Source organism: Polypterus senegalus, chromosome 11 (genome assembly GCF_016835505.1).
Source record: "Polypterus senegalus isolate Bchr_013 chromosome 11, ASM1683550v1, whole genome shotgun sequence".
NCBI classification, from domain to species: Eukaryota; Metazoa; Chordata; class Cladistia; order Polypteriformes; family Polypteridae; genus Polypterus; species Polypterus senegalus.
The window spans coordinates 104913463-104935216 of NC_053164.1; the positions used below are offsets into that span (position 1 = coordinate 104913463).

Genomic DNA, 21754 nt, shown 5'->3' on the forward strand with positions numbered 1-21754 from the left:
CACCAACCCAGTTTACAAAGTATATATTTTTAAAGAGTGCAACACTGACAAAGTCTGAAAGCACATGTGGTACTCACTACAATTGTTTACATTTTGCTAAGCCGGGTAAACCTGTAATGTTTTTAATGTCTTATCTGGAACTTGCAGGGATACTAGACAGTTTGCCATATCTCATTGTGTGTCATTTTAGACTAGGTAGGAATGTACTTCTCTGGGCTCTGTCTTAAATCATGCTGTAGGTGGCCTTCATAACATGGGCTTAATTCTGTAGCTGCATATACCCACCTTGATTTCGGGAACCTCTTACCTTGAATTCCTGACTGTGAAAAGTACCAAGAAGAGGTGAACTTCACTTGTGTTTGCCAGTGGAAACCAGAGGACAATTGTGACGGAGAGGGAGGAACATTTTTTAGAAGCTTTAAATAGCTACAGTTCAAATTCAAGCAAAATGACACCTTTTATTGCCTAACTAAACAGATTATAATGTGCAACCTTTTGAGGCAGCTAAGGCCTCTTCTTCAGGCAAGATACATGCCTCCAAAGCTTGCATATAGTACTCTGCTTAGTTAGCCAATCAAAGGTGCCATTTTGCTTATCTTCTTATTGCATCCAAAATGGCTAAAGGGGTACAACACCCTAATGCTATTTCTATAATTCAAAATGGGAGGGAAGGGTGCTGGAAGGGAACTCAACATCTTGTGGTGTCCACGAAGTCTCAGGGCGTTTTTAATTTTTTTAAGCATTTGCTCTGTCTGCTTTAATGTATAGAATCACATTAATTTATTTGTAAATAAAAACTTTTTTACACCAAATGTTCTGATCTGTTTTGTTCTCTTATGGATTATACACTACATAAAACATGAAATGTGGTGTTGCTTACAGCTTCACCATTCTGCTATAATAACTACAAATATACCTTTAATTGGAGGTGTTACCTATCACATACAATACTAAAAGTGTGTTGGTCATTAAGTCTAATGAGGATTTTCAAGCGTGCTGCTGTTAAAAATGGAGAACCTGAGAAAGGTGGCAAAGTGCAAGAAAACAAAAGAAACTTGGGAAAGATACAGCGAGGGAGACAAGATTGCTGTAGGCAGCCTGACTAGGCGTTAGAAGAGGGCAAGGGTCTCAGAAGGGGCCCTTTTAGTGAGGGTGGGGTGGGAGTGCTTGAAACAGCAGACTTATGTATAATTTATGAGCTACGCTCGCCTAATTAGACAAAGTGGGGATGCTCAAGGAGAAGGTGAAAGACATGTCTGTTACAGTTTACTGTTCAAGTATGTTTACAGTCTATAAATAATGAAAATAATGAAAAACTCACTGGCCTCTGCATAGATGCGGGGATGCCTGCCATCACAAAACGATAACATTAAGTGGTATAAACATTGACACCTGCAAGAGCTGAGTGATTCAACGGAAAGAAATGAGAAAAAAGAAATAGGTAGAATTGAATCCCTCGCCTTTGAAAAGATTTGTGGATCATTTGAAAAGCAAAAGGAAGAACAGCAAATAGAAAATGCTTAATTGAGATTTCTAATGCAATGCAATACATATTGTGGATGATTATAATTATTTTTAAGCCTGTTTAGATAGCATGTTTAGGCCCATCATAAACACCAGGCATCTATCAGCTGCTGCATATCATTAGGGGTTATTTCTGAATGATTTTTAATAATGATGATTTTTTTGGGGGGGCTTTTTCCTTTATGTTTTTCCCATCTAAAATTTTTGTCTTGTGTGATTGAACCGTGTCATTTTAGAAATATGTGGAGACGTGCATGTTTCAGTAGTTATTAGCAAAAAGGGAGAGACAATATTAGCTAGGTAAGTTCATGTTCACGTTAGAGATGTCTTCACATGTGTAAGAGAATTTTGGTGTGACCCAATTGGAATTTGTAATGCCAATATATAGGACAGAAAAGGACTGGCATTTCTATCTGGTGTAGTGTCCTAACTTACATATTAAGCTAGCAGTGGGTTTCTATATCTTCATAGTAATAATTATAATCCTTTACATTTATATAGCACTTTTCTCACTACTCAAAGCACTTTAAATATTGAGTTGGGAACCATTTTAACCACCACCCATGAATAACACCCATCTGGATAACGCGACAGCAACCAGTTTTGAGTCAGTAAGATCACCACACATTAGCTGTTAGGTGGTGAAGGGGGGAGAGAGATAGTTAGCCATTTAGATACAGGGGATGATTAGGGGGCCAGAATGACTAAGTAGATGTGGACTATTTATCCTGGGCATCAGGATACACCTTTGCTTTTTATGAAGGGTGCCCAGGGATCTTTTATGACCACTCAGAGTCAGGGCTTTGGTTTTATGTCTTGTCTGAATGACAGAGCCATTTTTACACCACTGTGTCCCTGTCAATGCCTTTGGGTCTTGCGATCCACACACAGATGACAGGGTAAGTGCCCCCTGCTCGCCTCCTCCACACATCTTTCAGCAGCAACCCAAGCTTTTCTTTGATGTTCTTCTATCCAAGTACGGACCGGGCCTGAACATACTTAGCTTCACGTGGATGACCTGTTCTGAAGTGTGTGTAAGTGTCAATTGTTATGGCTGTTTTCAAGTAAGACTGCTATTTCCCAATATTTTGTGGGATTCTGAAAATCTGCTAGTAATAAATTTGTAAAATTGCTATGAAAACATTATTAAACCAGGTATGAAAATAGTATACTTTAAAAGTTGCAAAACACAGCATTTTTCTTATAAAATTAGTTACAGTACATATTGTATTCCTCTTTACCTGTGAAATTCATCATATACGTTTGACTTCTAAACTATTTCCTTTCTGTTTCTAAAAGAAGAAAAAAGTATGCAGATATTCACCTGTACAGTTACTACTGCTAATTTCTGTTTTCATATTTGTTTTAAAAAATATATGCAAGTCGGTGTGAATAGTTTACTCCAACAGGAACCACATGCAGTATTGAAAGTGTGTTGCCAAAACCAGATATTGTACACAAATGTAAAAAAATATCCATATTGAAATTACAAGGTTTAAATTTAAAATGGTATATGCATACTGTATATTACATTTTTGTAATGGACTGTTTAAGTGTCAAAGGGTTTGCAAGGACAGGGTTGTTTCCTGGCATAAGCAGACTTAGTGACCACTTGGAGTCTGGGACCCCCTACCCACATACAGAGGATGGTGTTTCAGGGCATCAGACCCCAAATTAGGCATATTTCTTAGGACCCCTAAAAGGCTAGAAACAGGCCTAGTCAAGGATAAAGATGGCACGATGCTGACATGAGACAAGTATATAGCATAACAAAAGGCTCATATATTTTTCTATATTAATTTCGCACAATTTCATCCTGTGAGTTGTAGCAAATGAATTATTTATAATATCTAGCAGCATGGTTCCCAGTCAAGTGTCTCTCATGAACTATGCCATTCAGTCCTGTCAGTTAATGTATACCTGTCTGTAAGGAGAATGTTTAATTTGGGTTTTGCACATGTATTGTATTTCCTGCTTTGGGAAAAAGACACACTCATTTTTGAACTCCATGTGCACTGCAGGGAGAAGGCCAGTATCGATAATCTATTAAATATTTATTGCTTGCTTAGTGTGTGCTTTAATGAAAACTTACAAAAGCCCTGAATACCATCCTTCAAGATCCACTGAAGATAGAGAAATTCATAATGATTGTTTCAAGGAAAGGACGCAGATCAGATTTGTTTACAGGTGGCTGAGGCCGTGATGTTCATCTTCTAGCATGCACCTACTTTTATTTTCATTAACAGATGGCTGGTACAGTAAAAAAAAAAAAATCAGATTTTCACTGATGTTTAAAACAAGGGAACCAGATTTATTCTAAACATTCAGAGATGCGGTTGTCAAAACGGGTAGGTTTGGGCATACTGGAAGGGAGTAAATAAAGCTTTAGACAAGAGCAAAGTCTATAATCCAAAGAACAAGCAAAAGTGTCAAATTTAAAAAAAAACATTTTTTTTTACAATATTAAAAAACAACAGTCTTACTGTACAAAGCAATAATAATTGACAGTGTGAAGATATAAAAACTCATCCTTTTTCTAAGCCTGCTTGTTCTGTGTAAGTTAGGAAAGGCAAAGGCAAGTTTGGAAAAAAACACTAAAGTGTCACCCATACAGTGGATTCAGACCCCTTTGCATTTTTCACATTTTGTTATGTTACAGCCATCCATCCATCCATTTTCCAACCCGCTGAATCCAAACACAGGGGTCTGCTGGAGCCAATCCCAGCCAACACAGGGCACAAGGCAGGAATCAATCCTGGGCAGGGTGCCAACCCACCACAGGACACACACAAACACACACTTGGGCCAATTTAGAATCGCCAATCCACCTAGCCTGCATGTCTTTGGACTGTGGGAGGAAACCCACACAGACACAGGGAGAACATGCAAACTCCACACAGGGAGGACCCAGGAAGCGAACCTGGGTCTCCTAACTGCGAGGCAGTAGCGCCACCATGCCACCCTATGTTACAGCCTTGTGCTAAAATTATTTAAATTATTTTTCCCTCACATCAAGCAACATTCCATACCCCTGAATCTTCTTCTTCTTTCAGCTGCTCCCATTAGGGGTTGCCACAGCGGATCATGTTCTTTCATATCTTTCTGTCTTCTGCATCTTGTTCTGTTACACCCATCACCTGCATGTCCTCTCTCAAATAAAAAACTGAAATATCATACTGACATAAGTATTCATAATGATTGTTTCAAGGAAAGGACGCAGATCACATTTGTTTACAGGTGGCAGAGGCTGTGATGTTCATCATCCAGCATGCACCTACTTTTATTTTCATTAACAGATGGCTGGTACAGTAAAAAAAAAATCAGATTTTCACTGATGTTTAAAACAAGGGAACCAGATTTATTATAAACATACAGAGAATAAGGGCAAAGAACAGGATGGTCCCTCTGGCTGGACACTGAATCTGAACTGTGCAAAATATAGAGATATGCTCAATGAAAACCTGCTCCAAATCCCTCTGGACTACAGTGAATTCATTATTTAGATCCCTTCACTCTTTTTACATTTTGCTCTGTTTCAGCCTTCTACTAAAATCATTGAAATTATTTTTTTCCCTACCCTAATGTACACTCAGTACCTCAAAATGACAAAATGAAAACAGAATTTTAGAAATGTTTTTCAAATTTATAAAAAACAAAAACCTGAAATCTCACATTGACACAAGTATTCAGATGCTTCCCTCAGTACATATTTGAATCACTTTTGGCAGCAATTACAGTTTTGACACAACAAGCTTCACACACCTGGATGTGAGGATTTTCTGCCATTTATCTCTGCCTCTCAAACTCTGTCAGTTTAGATGGAGACAATCAGTGGACAGCTATTTTGACGCCTCTTCAAAGAGGGCTTTGACTGTGCCACTGAAAAAATTCACACAGTTGATCCTAAGTGTGTTGTCTTAGCTTAATTGTTAGGGTCATTGTTCTGCCAGAAGGTAAACCTTTGGCCAAGTCTGAGGTCCAGAGTTTTCTTTAGTGATATTTCTGTACTTTTTTCTACTCTGCTTTCCCTCCACTCTCACTAGTCTCTTAGTCCCTCCTGCTAAAAAAACAACCTCACAGCATGATGCTGATACCATCATGCTTCAACAATGGAATGGAATTGAGCGATGCCTGTTTTCCTCCAGATGTGATACTTAGATTTGAGGCCATCAGTTTAAGTTTACTTTTTATCAGACCAGAGAATCGTGTTTCTCATAGTCTGAGAGGCCACTAGGTTCCTTTTTGCATACTCCAAACAGAAGTCCATTTGCAATCTGGCCACTATATAAAAAAGCTCAGATTATTTGAGTGTTACAGTAGAGGTTGCCCTTCTGGACGTTTTCCTATATCCACCAATGTTCTCTGTTGCTTGGATTTCTTTCTTACTAAGACCCTTCACTCCTAATTACTCAGTATTTCTGGGTAGCCAGCTCTATGAAAAGTCATGGTTTTGTTCCAAACTTATTCCATTCAGGAACTATGAATGCCACTTTGCTCTTGGGAACTTTCAATGCTGCAGAAATGTTTTGTAGCCTTTCCCAGATCTGTACATCAACCAAATCCTATCACTAATCACTGCATTTGTCAGAGGGGAGCATTTTTGTCCACTAGGTGGTTTTCTTTTTTCCCTTAAGCAAAAAAACAGATAGATAATACATGTAAAAGACAATAGATGAAGGGGCAATAAGTACACTTTATTTAGACTGGGGTCATAAGTGAAAAGGCAACTTTCCTGAATATTTCTGTCACACGTTATTGGTAATTGCTGTCTACAGAATGTAGATATTTACCTGTCTTGCAAAAGAGTCACCTGCTTTGAAGATCAGAATGTTTTCATTGGTATCTCATCAGCATGTAATATTGTGATACAGAACTACCTGCTTCTTTGGAAAATTAACCTTTTCTGGGGATATTGGTTTGTAATCAGCATACAGTGGTATATGTGCTTCATAATAGCTGACAACAATACTGTTGTTTAACCAATAAAAATGTATTTTGTTAACCAAAGGAAATTGGTATGTATCATTGTTAAATCGATCATCATTTGATCTCCACAGAGACTGATGCAGTTATATACCTCTGGGCAGTGAGTGGTATGGAAAGAAACGGTCCACCGAGAGCACCATCAAGTTCACTTGCATGGAGCACAAGGACTCGCAGGCAGACAAGGGTACATGGCCGACAAGACACGAGGCACACAGATGGTGACACTTGTGATGGAAGAGACAGTTTCACCAGAGAGACGCTGTTTGTGGGTCCTGTGAGGGAGGGAAGACTCAGGAAAGGACCAAGCGAAGTTGGTAGACAAGAAGTGAAGTCATCATTGCAACTCAAGGAACCCAGAAGTGAAAAAGAATGATCACTCAATGTGGGCAGACACCAACAGAGAGTCGACAAGTTACCAAGATTTCTGTTGGGAAGAGTGTTTCAGTGGGACAGTTGGAAGATTAATTGTTTTGGTAACACAGCGCACAACTTGGACTTTGCACCGTCAAAGGTTGTTTCCTTCACGGTTATGTTTTAACTGACTTTGAGCGTGTAGATTGTGTGCTCTTTTTTTAAAAGGTTTTCACTCCTAATATTTTTAAACTTATCTAGTTTAATTCTCTTGGTCGATAGCCTGGCATAATACAGGGTGACACAGAAAAATGGTAACTTTTGAAATGCGTAGTGGCAGCCATGTACAGTTGGCAGCACTGTGAAACAGGGACATTGAACTGTAATTAATCTCGCCATTTAGTAATCTAGTAATCAATTGCAAGGCAATCTGTGCGAGAATTGTTTGGTAACCGTGTCATCTCAAGATTCAGTGACATTCCCTGGCCCTCAAGATCACCAGATTTGTCCGTTTGTGATTTTTTCTTGTGGGGCTACCTTAAGAGTCGGGTCTACATGACTTGGTCAAGGACACTGAATGATCTGAAATAAAGAATTCAAGACGGAATTCGTGGTATCCCAGCTGAGATGTTGCAGCAATCAATGGGGATCCTCAACAGCAGATTGGAAGAATGCATACGTGCAGAAGGATGCCATCTACAGGACGTAATTTTCAGACATTGATAATTTGGATTACTGTTTCTTAAAAGGCAATTGCTGTAAATCATTTTTTTTTGTTGGATTTCTTCTATTTTTATTGGGTTTTTCAAAAGTTCCCGTTTTTCTGTCACCCTGTATAAATTACTGTTGCTTTTCTTGAAATTGCTGCTGTATCTTTCATTTCGTGTTTACTTGCCACCCAATTTAAAGAAAACTGTGTAATGTAATCTTTAAATTAGGTTCCTAATTTTAAGATTGGATTTAATAATTTTTTACTTAAACTTCTTAGCCTGTTAAAATAATTTCAAGAGTTCCCAGACTCTTATATAATAAAAGTGGGTGGTGTAGGCAGATATTTTAAATGTGTTTAGGTAAGATTACTTATAAGTGTGACCCAGACACCCATCACATATTCCTGTTCCTTTCCTAAAAATGTCCAATCAATTGAATTGACCACAGGTGAACTCCAAACACCTTGGATCATCTCAAGGATGATCAATAGAACAGGACGCACCCACAGCAAAATTCAAGGGTCACAGTAAAGGGTCCAAATACTGGAGTGTGTGTTTTTATAATACATTTGCAAAAATGGCATGGATGTTGTTTGATGACAGAAATGAATTTAACAAATCCTAGCAAAAGGCTGCAGCATAAAATGTATGAATTGAAATTTATCAAAGCAGTGTTTCACAAATATAAGTATCTGAACAGGCTTGCTTAAATCAGTTGATTCAACTAAATGGAGTGCAAAGTTTTCACTCTGGCAGACTCATTCAATCAACTTACCTGTAATGTCTTGTGCCAGATTGTCAATGCATCACGTAACTGCATTACAGAAAGGGGAATTTAATTTCAAGCTATTCAACAAGCTTATCATTGTGCATGACTTTACTCATTACAATGGCAGCTAGACAAACAAGGCTTTTTGCACTTGGCTATTAAGTACACCCATCACTTGGGCTGGATCAGAAATTTTCCTGTGTTTAGTTTTGATTTCCACTAACAATGTAACTCACTATCATTACAATGTGTTTTAACGTGTATGCAATGCCTTCTTTCTAAATGTCTCTTAAGTTCAATAGGTTTTAGGATGCAATGGACGAGGATTTCTGAGCACAAAACTCACAGTGGATAAGGGCTCGGCTTCAATAAGCAAATATGCAAATCCATACAGCAAAACTTAAGCAAACCATTCCACTCAACCTATTAGATCTGTCATTTAAAGAAAACTCGTAATCTTTCTCTTGATTTTATTTTGTTAAATATGAGCCACTATTCCAACTTGAATGTCTACAGTATAATGAACGTAACAGTGCTATCCACAAACTGGATGAATAAAGCCGTTAAAGTAACAAGGTGCTACTAAAACACTGTTTCCCATTACACCACATTTCTTAATACGCTTTAACGGAAGACTCAAGCCACTTGAGTTGGCCCCAGCTTTGAGAATCCACTGAGTTAGACTACAAGCTCCAGATGTTTTTAGGTTTTTATTGGTTCCTTTAAATAAAAGGGTTACAAATTTGTATTTTTTATTTAAAAAAAAAATTAAAGAATCCACCATTTTTTTGTATGTTATAGCCATGTGCCAACACCCCACTCTCTTAGGTCTGTAGATTTAAGCCCAGATAAGCCTGTCGTTAATCTGGCCGTGGACTATTGGCTTTAACATAGACAACAATCTGCAACCGTCTCAGATTCACAGTAATATAAAGCAGGTTTATAAAAACCCCACCCCGGAATCTCAAAATGCCTTAATTAGCTTAATTACTAGTTCTTGGGCAGAAAAACAATTTCCTAATACAAATTATGGCAATGCTAGAAGAGTCAAGCTTTAAAACAGATTTTAACTTTCCCGTTGTATTTTTCATCCATCCATTATCCAACCCACTATATTCTAACTATAGGGTCACTGGGGTCTGCTGGAGCCAATCCCAGCCAACACAGGGTGCAAGGCAGGAAACAAACCCCAGGCAGGGTGCACACACACACCCACACACCAAGCACACACTAGGGAGGAAACCAGAGCACCTGGAGGAAACCCAGGCAGACACGGGGAGAACATGAAAACTCCACACAGGGAGGACCTGGGAAGTGAACGCGGGATATATATATATATATATATATATATATATATATATATATATATATATTGTGGAGAATGGCCAGCCGGTTATCCCGGCCAATACCCCCAAGCTGCCAGGTGGAGCCCTCCTTGCAGCATGGAGGTCCCCAGAAGACTGGCAGGGCATCATGGACAATGGAGTTTTTATGCACAGCCCTGCTGGATGCCATGGGGGCCACTAGGGGATGCTGCAGGGAGGAGTAATGGATATTTTCCCTACGCCCCGGAAGCACACATGGACAAAAGGAATGACGTGCTTCCGGGGTGAAGCCAAAAGCGGCACCGCGGACCTCCATAAAGAACTCCAAGTCCCAGAAACCTGTGCGGAACCAGTCAGAGCACGTGCTGACAGTGGGCGTGTTCATTGGCTCCCGGCCTGACGGTATGGCAAACCAGGGAGTAAGCCAACCCCCGGCCAAATTAACAAACTATTTTGATGTGCGGGAGCTCGAAAAATTAATCGAGCCCATGCGGAGTATTTTGCAGACATTAGAGGCGATTAAGAAGATCGTTGGAGATCTGGGAACAGCGGCTGAAGCTCCTTTAAGAAGAGTACGTGAGTACCTGCAGCGATTAGACCCAGAGCCCTCCCGCATTATATGATTTGGCGGTACAGGCTGGTAATGCCGGTACCGTATATAATGTAATAGGGCGAAGTATGATCCGGGCCCGCTTTTAATAAATAGCGGGTGCCAAATCACTGCGTACCATACAAGAGAGGCAGGAACATTGACCGAGTGGTCGCGGAAGGGCTAATCGATCCGGGGCAGCTAGACAGTGCTCACTCCCGGAGCGAGGCAGCCCTAAAGAAGCCGCCACCGGTAATTTATAAAACAAAAGGGGTGCAGACAGTAAAGGGGCTCTCTTCTTCCAATAGAGAGACCCAGACTGTGGACAAGCCCCAGATGAAACAGGAGACTTCTAAAATAAAACGGAGGTCTCCTGACAGGGAAGCAAAATGAGAGAAGGTACCGTTAGAGGCGGCAGGGGTTTCACTCCCAGCAAAACAAGGGGCGGACCTAACATTTCCTAATTGTTTTCAGTCCCGCAGAGGAAGAATACCAGGAGGACGGAGGCAGTGCTACGGGTGCAGAAGGTTGGGCCACATTTGGCGATACTGTCCTTGTAGAGAGGGGGACAAGATATCGAATTGGAATAATATTCCCCCTAGGTTCTCCAGGGACCAAGATATTCGGATTAATCAAAGCTCAACCGGAACGTCCTCTTGGAGGAAGACTTCCCTCTCGGGGCAGGCCGCTCCGAATCATTATAATTTGTCGCTGGGGGGGAATATTGTGGAGAATGGCCAGCCGTTTATATCAGCCAATACCCCCAAGCCGCCAGGTGGAGCCCTCCTTGCAGCATGGAGGTCCCCAGAAGACCAGCAGGGCATCATGGACAATGGAGGTTTTATACACAGCCCTGCTGGATGCCATGGGGGCCACTAGGGGACGCTGCAGGGAGGAGTAATGGATATTTTCCCTACGCCCCGGAAGCACACGTGGACAAGAGGAATGACGTGCTTCCGGGGTGAAGAAAAGAACTTGTACCTGACACGGAAGTGATTGAGAGCCAAATGGACTGGGGATTAGGAACACTTCCGGGTCAGGAGATATAAAAAGACTGTGGGAGCTCCCAGACGGAAAGCTGAGTTGGGAGGCAGGGTGGCTAAGCGTCTGGGAGTGGAGGATTGGTTTATTGATTATTGTGTATTTGTTTATTGAGTATTGTGGAGAGGAGCGTGCTTTGTGCACATTATTATTATAATAAATAATTATTTAGACTTTTACCTGGTGTCTGATGTGTGGTCTGAGGGTACAAGGGTGCGAGAAAACCCTAATCTGTTACTATATATATATATATATATATATATATATACTGTATAGTGATGGAAACCGAGGAACCAGAGAGCCCCAAACCCCAACACAAGCACACAACCACAGTGCTGGGTTCAAATAAATGAATGGTTTATTGTATAAATACCTTCAAAAAGTAACAAGCACAAGTTATCTCTCTTCCACAATCACTTCTCCTCTCATCACCACATTGCCCTCCTAAAGTCAAGCGTTGCTTCCTGTTCTCCCAGCTCTGATTTGCCTTGACAAGGGAGTTCGGCCCCTTTTTTTGAGGACCTGGGAGTACTTCCTGTGCTAGGGCTGCGGCCTGTTGGATGCACTTCCACATACAGAAGTTCAATATAATAGAGAGTATGTCTCCCTGCGGTGCCCTCTTGCAGCACCCACTGACCCCAGCAGGGCTGCTCTGCTGGACTACATCTACTAGCCCACCATAGGGCGCATGCACACACACCCCCACACACACCCACCACACACTAGGGACAATTTAGAATCGCCAATGCACCTAACCTGCATGTCTTAGGACTGTGGGAGGAAACCCACGCAGACACGGGGAGAACATGCAAACTCCACGCAGGGAGGACCCAGGTCTCCTAACTGTGAGGCAGCAGCGCTACCCACTGTGCCACCGTGCCGCCCGGGGGTGGTGAGATGGTGGGTGGATCTTAGTGGGACATACACATTTCTTGAATGAATTTCACTGTACTCTGTATACATGCTAATAATACTACTAAATTATTACTCAACTCATAGCATTCTTATTGTAGGGTTATTGTGTTGTGAATTAATAATAAAACAATGTTATTTTATTGTCTTACCTGAGTAACAGTAGCACGATATAGAAGTTGTAATGCAAATAATGGGAACAACTTGACCAAGATTTTGATGTTTTCAACGTGGGTTTCGCTATAGCAGCCTCCATTGTTCTCTTTAGCCCAATCCAACCAGCTAGTCAACTCTCCAGTTATGTAACGATAATGAAGACAACCCAACTTCAAAGAACTCAGGAATACACCAAATGTTGAAAGTAACGACTGTCCTGGAATAAAAGCAAAGCTATTGAGTCCACTCATTTCAAATTGACCTGTTTAAAGCAATGTGATCTGAATACAGGTTTAAATACATCGGTTTTCTAAACTGTTTTAAAAATCATATAAAACAAACAATGCCTACAAAACCCTGTTTAGGAATGTCAGTCCTCAGAATTGGCTATAACATGTTTTGCACTTAAAAGAGTTCTTTTTGAAACAACTATTAAATTAGGAAACTGGTTTGTGGTTTAACCCAAGCTTTTATACTCACTTATAAATGCTAATTCTGAACTTCACATGGCTTGATCTGAAACAAAGTTAAGCTTCAGACTCTGTGAGGCAGATTTACTAACCACTATGTTACTGAGCCATTAGCTGTGTCACTTTATTATAAATTACATCCATTGATTTATATTCTAAACCCCGTATTCCAATACAGGCCTGTAGGGAGTCACTGTTTTTTCTGGTAACAGGGGTAGGACATCTTGCAAACCTAGATGAAGCACTCACATGTTGACATTCACTCACAATGGGCCTAAAAGACATGTCTTTTGGATTTTGGGGTCCCTGAAAAAACATCCAGTCATAAGCCGGGGATTCACGTCCAGCAAAACCACCTAAAACTCATAAATATGTTCTTGTATTGTGTTATTAGTTAAACCACAACAGAATGTGATTTTTGAGTGCTTGACTGAAGGCTATCAATTCCAGTTTATCAGGCTCACTGGGCTGCTGCTCATTAAAAGAGCAAAAGAAAGCATTACAACAAATGCAAATAGTCATAAAGTGGGTTATATTATATTTTATACATATCTGAGGTTCATTTAACAAAAGAACAGTTTGAATGCAGGATATCCTTCATCTTGAATCTCTCTTAGAAAGGTCCCATTAAAATGAGCACATAAACTGTAAAGCCTTAAGACTGAGGGGTTTAAGCTTGTGCACTCATTTGCCATTTTTGCAATAGTAATAAAGATATGTCAAAGTTATCAGACACTTGAAAAGGACAGAATTGTTTCTGTCATAAAGTCTTTAAATGACACGTTTTTAAAGACCATATTGCACTGCCCTTACTAAATGCTCGTTCAGTTGTGTGGTACCCAGTCTCTGGAACTGACTCCCTCTGCGTGTGTGTGTGAAGCTCCATCTGTTCAGACATTCACAATTCTGCTAAAGTCCTCTCTACTGCATTCTAAACCTAACATTGTCAAGACGGCACATTTTAATTTTTGTCATTGGTTTATCCTTCTCACTATTTATATCTTGTCCTTTAGGGTTTAATGTCCATTCATTATGTACTGTACATAGAATACAAAGTCGTGCTTGCTGTGTGAGATGAGCCATACAGAGTAAATACTGTTTTTTTATTTGAGAAAAAAATACAATTTGCAGATAAGAGAAGAAGACAAGAAAGTGTAGGTTAATGTAAGCAATACATTATAACCTGAGAAGTAAAATGATTCCAATAATGAAGTAAAGTAATACAGAGAAAAAATGAATTACTATACATGATAATTTTATCTTCCCAAAACTATTGCAAAGTTATTTGATAAAGGTGTGCTGCAGTACATATTTTCAACAATTTGCAATGATTTCGGTGCAATTTAATCTGATATAGAAGACTGCAAATGACACATTATGTTGTGAGGTGTTAAACAGACTTTAGGGACTGTGGAAGTAATGAAGTCAGCTTCCGTCTTGAACCCAGGGCTGCCAGTGTACACACCGACTACAGTGACCCTGAATTGGTGTGGAAAATGAATGGATAGCTTGATTCCGTCATCAGACTAAATGGATGGACGAGCTGAAGAATAAATTACCCAATGTTGGTGCAAACTTGCCAAGTACTTGTTATATTATTCAAATTTGCATTTGATTTTATTTTAATCTTTAGGTATATTTAGTTTTTCTTTTTTGGGGAGAACATTTTGAGTGTTAGCTCTTTTGTTGATTTGATTGTATTATTGTTCTTAATATTTAAATTGTTGATTAATTAACTGGAACCTTTAATTATACAGTAATTCCGTGTTTTGCATTACTGCCTCACAGCTCCAGTAGACTGCCTTTGAATTCCACATCCAGTTACTGTTTGTGTAGTTTTTTATCATCTCTCGAGGTTTGTGCAGGTTTTTCCACCAGTTATTCAGAATTTTCCCTCAGAGACATATCTGTTAAATGAATACCACACGTAAAAAAATTTTTTATATGTTACTCACCCTATGCAGTTTGTAGTGATGGCCAAGAAAAAAAAGTAATCTCAAATTTTCATGCAGAATGGAGATAAGAAAGTTTCTGATCATCTATGGTGACCAGCACTGGAGAACAGCAAACAAACCCAAAACGTCCATAAAAAAACTCACATTATCGGTGTTGCAAAATCCACATGTTAAGTTGTCCAGTCGTATGCACACCACATCCCAAATGCATACATTTTTACTAAATTATGGTTAAATAAGGGCGGCACGGTGGCGCAGTGGTAGCGCTGCTGCCTCGCAGTTAGAAGACCCGGGTTCGCTTCCCGGGTCCTCCCTGCGTGGAGTTTGCATGTTCTCCCCGTGTCTGCATGGGTTTCCTCCGGGCGCTCCGGTTTCCTCCCACAATCCAAAAGACATGCAGGTTAGGTGGATTGGCAATTCTAAATTGGCCCTAGTGTGTGTGGGTGTGTTTGTGTGTGTCCTGCGGTGGGTTGGCACCCTGCCCAGGATTGGTTCCTGCCTTGTGCCCTGTGTTGGCTGGGATTGGCTCCGGCAGACCCCCGTGACCCTGTATTTGGATTCAGTGGGTTAGAAAATGGATGGATGGATGGTTAAATAAACAGCATTTTGTGAACAAAAATGAATCAATCTCAGATGTGCCTGAGCATTTGAACTGAAGACCAGCCTTCCTATTTCATGATTTGGAGTTTTACTTATAGATAAAAACTGAAATTAATTCATTTTAGGGGTTTCTGAACCCAAGATATCCAATTCTACTTTCTGGTCTGTGATTTACCAGTTTATTTAAATGTTTATGATTTTTTATCATCATTTTTCTGTTGAGAGGTTAGTGTTTTCTGTTGCTATGGCAGTTTGTCATAATCCATTGAAGTGCATAATTGGTCATGTCATTATGTGCATATACTGTATAAAGTTCACCACCAGATTTTCAGTACGTGTGACTTACTTTTTGACTTTCTTATTGAACACTGCTTGTACTCTTTGACTTTGGTTAGTGTTTTGGTTTTGACTATAATTTTTCTTCGATCTTCCAGCAATAACCTTGCTTTTTTGTTTCCAGATTACGACTTTCTCCTGGTTCTTTTGTACATCTATTCTGACCATTCCTGATATATATTTATAGTGGTGAGCCACAACTGGAGTAGCCTCAGGAATACTTCACCTGTGAAATTGCACAGGTGAATGGAACTTTTGCTTGTCGAAGCATCTCAGATATTTGTGAGGCATATTGTCTTCCTGATAATGTTTTAAATTGCTTCTCTTTAAGTTTTAATATTTAGTTTTATACATCTCAGTGAACATTTTTTGTTGATATAACATGTTAGCAAATGAATAAACTCCTGCATGTCTGAGTACTTTCCATTTTTATTCATAAGAGCGTTTTCTGGGAGTGGTTTACCTAACAATATTTTGGTAAAAAGACTGTTTGTGACATGTTGAGCATACAACTGGTTGACTTGACATGTAGATTATACGGGGAACGTGAGATGAATACTTTTGAAATTGTTTGCTGTTGTTCAATGTTATTCATCATAGATGGTTATTGTCTCAAACGTATCACCTCTGTTCTGCATTAAAACATGAGACTGCAGATTTTCCATGGCCAATACTAGTAACTACATGGGGTAAGTAACATTTGCAAATATATATTTGTTGGAATATTACTTTAAGATCACCTACAACACTTAATGACTGCTGTTTGTGTGGCTGTATGTGTGTGTGTGTGCCCTGTGATGAAAGGATATCCCATTTAGAATTGTCCATACAAGGAATTGGCCCCCACAAACCTATAATTGAATACAGTGGGTTCAAATAAGAGATGAATTCTTTAATGTACTGCATTAAAGCCATGTTACAAAATCTAATTATAAAATTCTCGACTATTATTTAATTCTCCTCACACATAACTATCAAATATTTTTAACATGCTAAGTTCAGTCCATGCAGGGATTGTAACGTGTAAATACCATTGCAAATAAGTGACATATCTTACCTTTCTTAGGATGAACAATTAAATTGTTGCGCACCATATGGATTGTGATGAGAGCCATTAAAACTGATGTAAAAGGAATGAGGAAGCCAAGATTTTTGGCTATAGACTGCTGAATGTATGCAATGCCAACAAACACAACTGCAGAGTTCAGGTTCACAAGCCAGTAAAACCTTGGAAAAATGCACAATATTTGTATTAGGTTAGGGTTTATTCATAAGTATAATTTAAAACTATATTGAAATTAACTCTTGGCAAATAATTCATTTTTTTGACAATGAATGCATTTTGGTTAGCATGGAAATGGATATTATTTTGTATACTTGAGATGAACATTTTGCATAGTGCTGAAAGAATGTTGCTTGTGATTGAAAAAAAAAAAGCCTTGCCATGACAAGCTAAGCCATCTTGTTTATGGAACACTTCATCACATAGAGAAGAAAAATATTTGTGTTAATTTGTATTTTTTATTCATTTTAATGAATAGTATCAGTTCATCCACATCTTCTAACTTCAACATTAACACCTTGTTGAGCAGACAGTGAATTGTTCAAAGGTATAAGGAAGAGGGTGTGCTGAAAGACACAAAATATATTTTTGGGAGAGTAAAGTTATTCAAGCAGATGTGAACATGAGCTAAGGGAAAAGAAGAAGAAGCCATGGGAAATTAAGCTAAAGGTCAAAAGCAAAGATCAAAGTGAAAACAAGAATCAAACAGGCGGAGAAGGAAGATCCTCGATAACAGTTTGAAAAGAATTGAGATCGGAACAGGGAACACATGAGAAAAACACACACACAACTATTAGGTAAAAAAACAGAGCCCTAATAGTCAACATCTTGTTAAAAGAGAGGAGCAAACTGAAGTCAAACTAGCCTTTTTGTAACAATCTGAAAAATATGATTGGTAAACACAAGGTAGACGGTGGAGGAGTGGGATTGAGAGAGGGTGACGGTGCATTCAAGTGTGTGTTTAAGTGTATGGTAGGTAACATGTACATTTGGGTTTTATTATGTAGCTACTTAACATTTAAATCTAATCAACATAGCAGAGAATAAAGTCAATTGGGAATTTAAATCCCATAAACAATCAAAAATCCAGCAGGAGCCATTGAAGTATGTGACATTAATCAATGGAAGACAGAAGATCTCCGGCAGGTGACCTGAGATGTGGTGAACTGCACAACTGAGGTAGCATTCAAGTAAGTTCATGGATATCTGTAAATATAGTAATTATACAGAGGATGTAGAGTTACAAAAGTATGTTAAGCAGCTGCCTATGTACCCATACTGTATAGATATATGATGTATATAAGTACGTTAATTCACGTCTCCCTGGAAAAGTCCCAAAATTTCATGGGTATATGGTATGCCAAATGAATAGTCATATGTATTACTCTTTAAAGTAAAAACTACACATCTGTGAAGCACATCTATTCAGGCATTACAGCCAAATTACACAAATTAGAAGAAAACCAAATTAATGATGCATTCTATAAGAATATAGCCTGATTAAATTTAATGCAATAGCATCTCATAATGCATATCATCAGATTATTTTTATTCATTAAAATAAATAAACACTTTCTTACAGTGCATACAGTGCCTTTAGAAAGTATTCAGACACTTTCACATTTTATATTTCAGTCTCATGCTAAAATCATTTAAATTCAGTTTTAGCCTCATCAAACAACACTCAATACCCTAGAATGACAAAACAGGGTTGTAAAAGTTTTGCAAATGAATTAAAAATAAAAAAATAAACTGCATTATCACACTGACATAAGTATTCAGACTCACTGCTGTGAAATTTAGCTCAGGTGCATCCAATTCTGTTGATCGTTGTTGAGATGTTTGTACACCTTGTTTAGAGTCCACCTATGGTCAGTTCAATTTAGCTCACAATGTATATCAGAGCAAAAATCAAAACAGGAGGTCAAAGGAATTGTCTGCAGAGCTTAGAAACAAGATTTTGTCAAGGCAACAAAAAAAAACTTTGCAGCATTGAAGATTCCCGAAGAGCACGGCTAACTCCATAATTCTTAAATAGAATAAGATAATTACAACCTTGACTCTTCTTACAGTTGGCTGCTTAGCCAAACTGAGAAAATGGGTCAGAAGGGCCTTTAGTAAGACCCAAAAACCTGATGGTCACTGTCAATGAGCTTCAAAGAACCTGGGTGGATATAATAGAACCTTCCAGAAGGACAGCTGCCACTGTAACACTCCACTGATCTGTCTTTATGGCAGAGTGGACATCCAAAACATAAAAGCCTGCTTGGGGTTTGCAAAAAGGTACCCAAAGAACTCTCAGATTATGAAAAACAAGATTCTGCGGTTTGATGAAACCATGTGTGGACTGTCTGGGTTCAACTCCAAGCATCATGTCTGGATGAAACCAAGCACTGCTCATCATCTGTGCAATACCAATGGTGTAGCAGGGTGGTGGCAGCATCGTGCTGTGGGTTGTTTTTCAGAAGCAGGGACCAGGAGACAAGTCAGGTTTGAGAGAAAACTGAATGAAGCAAAGTACAGACATATCCTTAAAGAAAACCTGTTTCAGAGTTTACTGGTCCTCAGAATGTGCCGAAGGTTCACCTTCAAATTGACACAGCACAAAGGAAAGGCAACACAAGGTCAACTCTGCGAATGCTCTTGAGTGGCCCAGGCAGAGCCCAGACTTGAACCCAACTGAACCTCTCTGGAGAAACCTGAAGATCACTGTCCACCAATGATCTCCATCCAACCTGAAACAGCTTGAGAGTACCTGCAGAGAAGAATGGCTGAAAATCCACAAATCCAGGTGCGCAAACCTTATTGCACCAAAACCAAGAAGACTCCAGCTATAATCACTGTTATAAGAGCTTCAAAATTTCTAAAATCCCATTTTTGCTTTGTCTTTCGGGGTATTAAATGTTGTTTGATGAGGGAAAAATAAATTTAAATTATTTTAGCATAAGGATGCAACATAACAAAATATGAAAAAAGTGAAGGAAATCTGAATACTTTTTGAAGGCATTACATAGAATATAAAATATATATATTGTCACACACGTGCGCATGGGAGGCAGCTAAAGGGCTTGAGTGAATGCAGTTCTGAGGCATGCCGGGATGCGGCAGAGTGCACTGACTCTTTTTCTCCCTTCCCTGTAGATCATTCCCGGGAGATTCCACCTGGCTCTCTTGACATCACTTCCGGGACCGAGCCAATGGAAGTAGACCTTACCAGCTCTGGCCCCTCTGACGTCACGTCCGAACTCGATCCAATGAATTAAGAACACGTGTCCGATCGTTATGACCTCACTTCCTGTCTTCCCCTTTAAAAGCATGCCTTTTTTCCCTTTTCCCTCAGTCTCGTTCTGGACTCAGTTGGATGCACATTGGTGCTGTGTACTTGATAAAAACGACTTTGCAGCCAGGATACAATATTATACGGGTGGCTGCCCCAAACCTTTATCTGTTTATGTCTCGTTTTTGTGACAATATATATGCATAGATAGATAGATAGATAGATAGATAGATAGATAGATAGATAGATAGATAGATAGATAGATAGATAGATAGATGACTCACAGTAAATTTAATTTGGCTTTATTGACAGTGCTTGACCGAAAAAGACTCTTTAATGTCAAAATAAAAGCAGATATCTGAAAATAGTCCTAAATTAAATACAAATATAAAATGCTAAATAATTGATCTCATAAGCATTACACAACTAAATTATTACTGGGGCAGCCAATTAGTTTTAAAAGTAATTACATAATTAGTTTAATAGAGATCACTGGTAACTGTAGTCATGGGGTTTCAGTTCATTGTAGTATAATTGCACCTGAAACTGGATGGTCCATCTTGTGGTGAGTCAGTATGCAGGCTTAATCTACACAATGATGACATAAGAATTATACAAGCAACTCCATGAGAAGGTGACTGAAAAGCATAAGTCAGAAGATATTCGTTGAATATTTCTTGGAGTCAAGTTAACTCAATCATTAAGAAAAGGCAGAGATGTCAATTTGCAAAATATAACTATTAAAAACACATCATCCCCACCGTGAAGCTTAATGGTGCCAGCGTCATGCTGTGAGAATGCTTCTCTCCAGTAGAATTTGGAAGGGTTGTAAGAGTGGATGGTAAAATGAATGCAGCAGTTTACCAGAGGAAAACCAGATGCAGTCTACAAGAACCCTGCACCTAGGAGAAGATTTGTTTTCCTCGAAGACAACCCCAAGCATAAAGCCAAAGCTACACAAGAATGGCTTAAAAATAATAATGTTAATGTCCTGGAGTGGCCAAGTTAGAGTTCAGGTCTCAATTGAGAATTTGTGGCTGTATATGAAAACGGCTGTTCAATCGTGATCCCCTTGAAGCCAGACAAAATTGAGCATTGCAAAGAAGAATGGACAGAAACTGCAGGGTGCAGATTTACAAAGCTGACAGAGACCAATGGGCCATCTTAACAGCTTCATAGGCCACTCGGGCAAAGTAGTGCACTGGAGCCCCTGTTTTGATAGCAAAACAGAAACATACAGAGACATGAGAAACATTTTGGGACCCTATGCTCCTGGGACCCCCAGCCAGTGCTCATTGTGCCCATACATTAAGACAGCAATAAGAGACCTGTGTGCACAGACTCAAGGCTGTCATGGTGGGCAAAGGCCAAAGGGGAATATACTAAATTCTGATGTGAAGGAGATGAGAACTTATGTGATCACTTTCCAGAAATCTCTTGTCACTTTGACATTAGTTAGTACTTTTTAGTTGTTGCTCAGTGTTAGAAAGGGCTAACTGAATTCACTGTGATTCAATTTTCTGTAGTAAGAAAATGTGAAAACTTCGAAAGGGGTCAATAGTTTTATATATATATATATATATATATATATATATATATATATATATATATATATATATATATATATATATATATATATATATATATATATATTGTGAATGTTACCCGGGCACAGGCAGACATGTTTTTC

At 39.2% G+C, this 21754-nt stretch overlaps 1 protein-coding gene across 1 annotated transcript in view; it reads right to left on the reverse strand.

Annotated features, from left to right (window-relative positions):
• The window catches only part of slc15a5 (solute carrier family 15 member 5), a 111072-nt gene that overhangs the window by 51313 nt on the left and 38005 nt on the right, over window positions 1-21754 (reverse strand). The window contains exons 3-4 of the mRNA XM_039767980.1: window positions 16782-16951; window positions 12360-12580 (exon numbers count right to left, since the gene is read on the reverse strand). Of these exons, the coding sequence (XP_039623914.1) occupies window positions 12360-12580; window positions 16782-16951 (391 nt within the window). The remainder of the gene's footprint in view (window positions 1-12359; window positions 12581-16781; window positions 16952-21754) is intronic.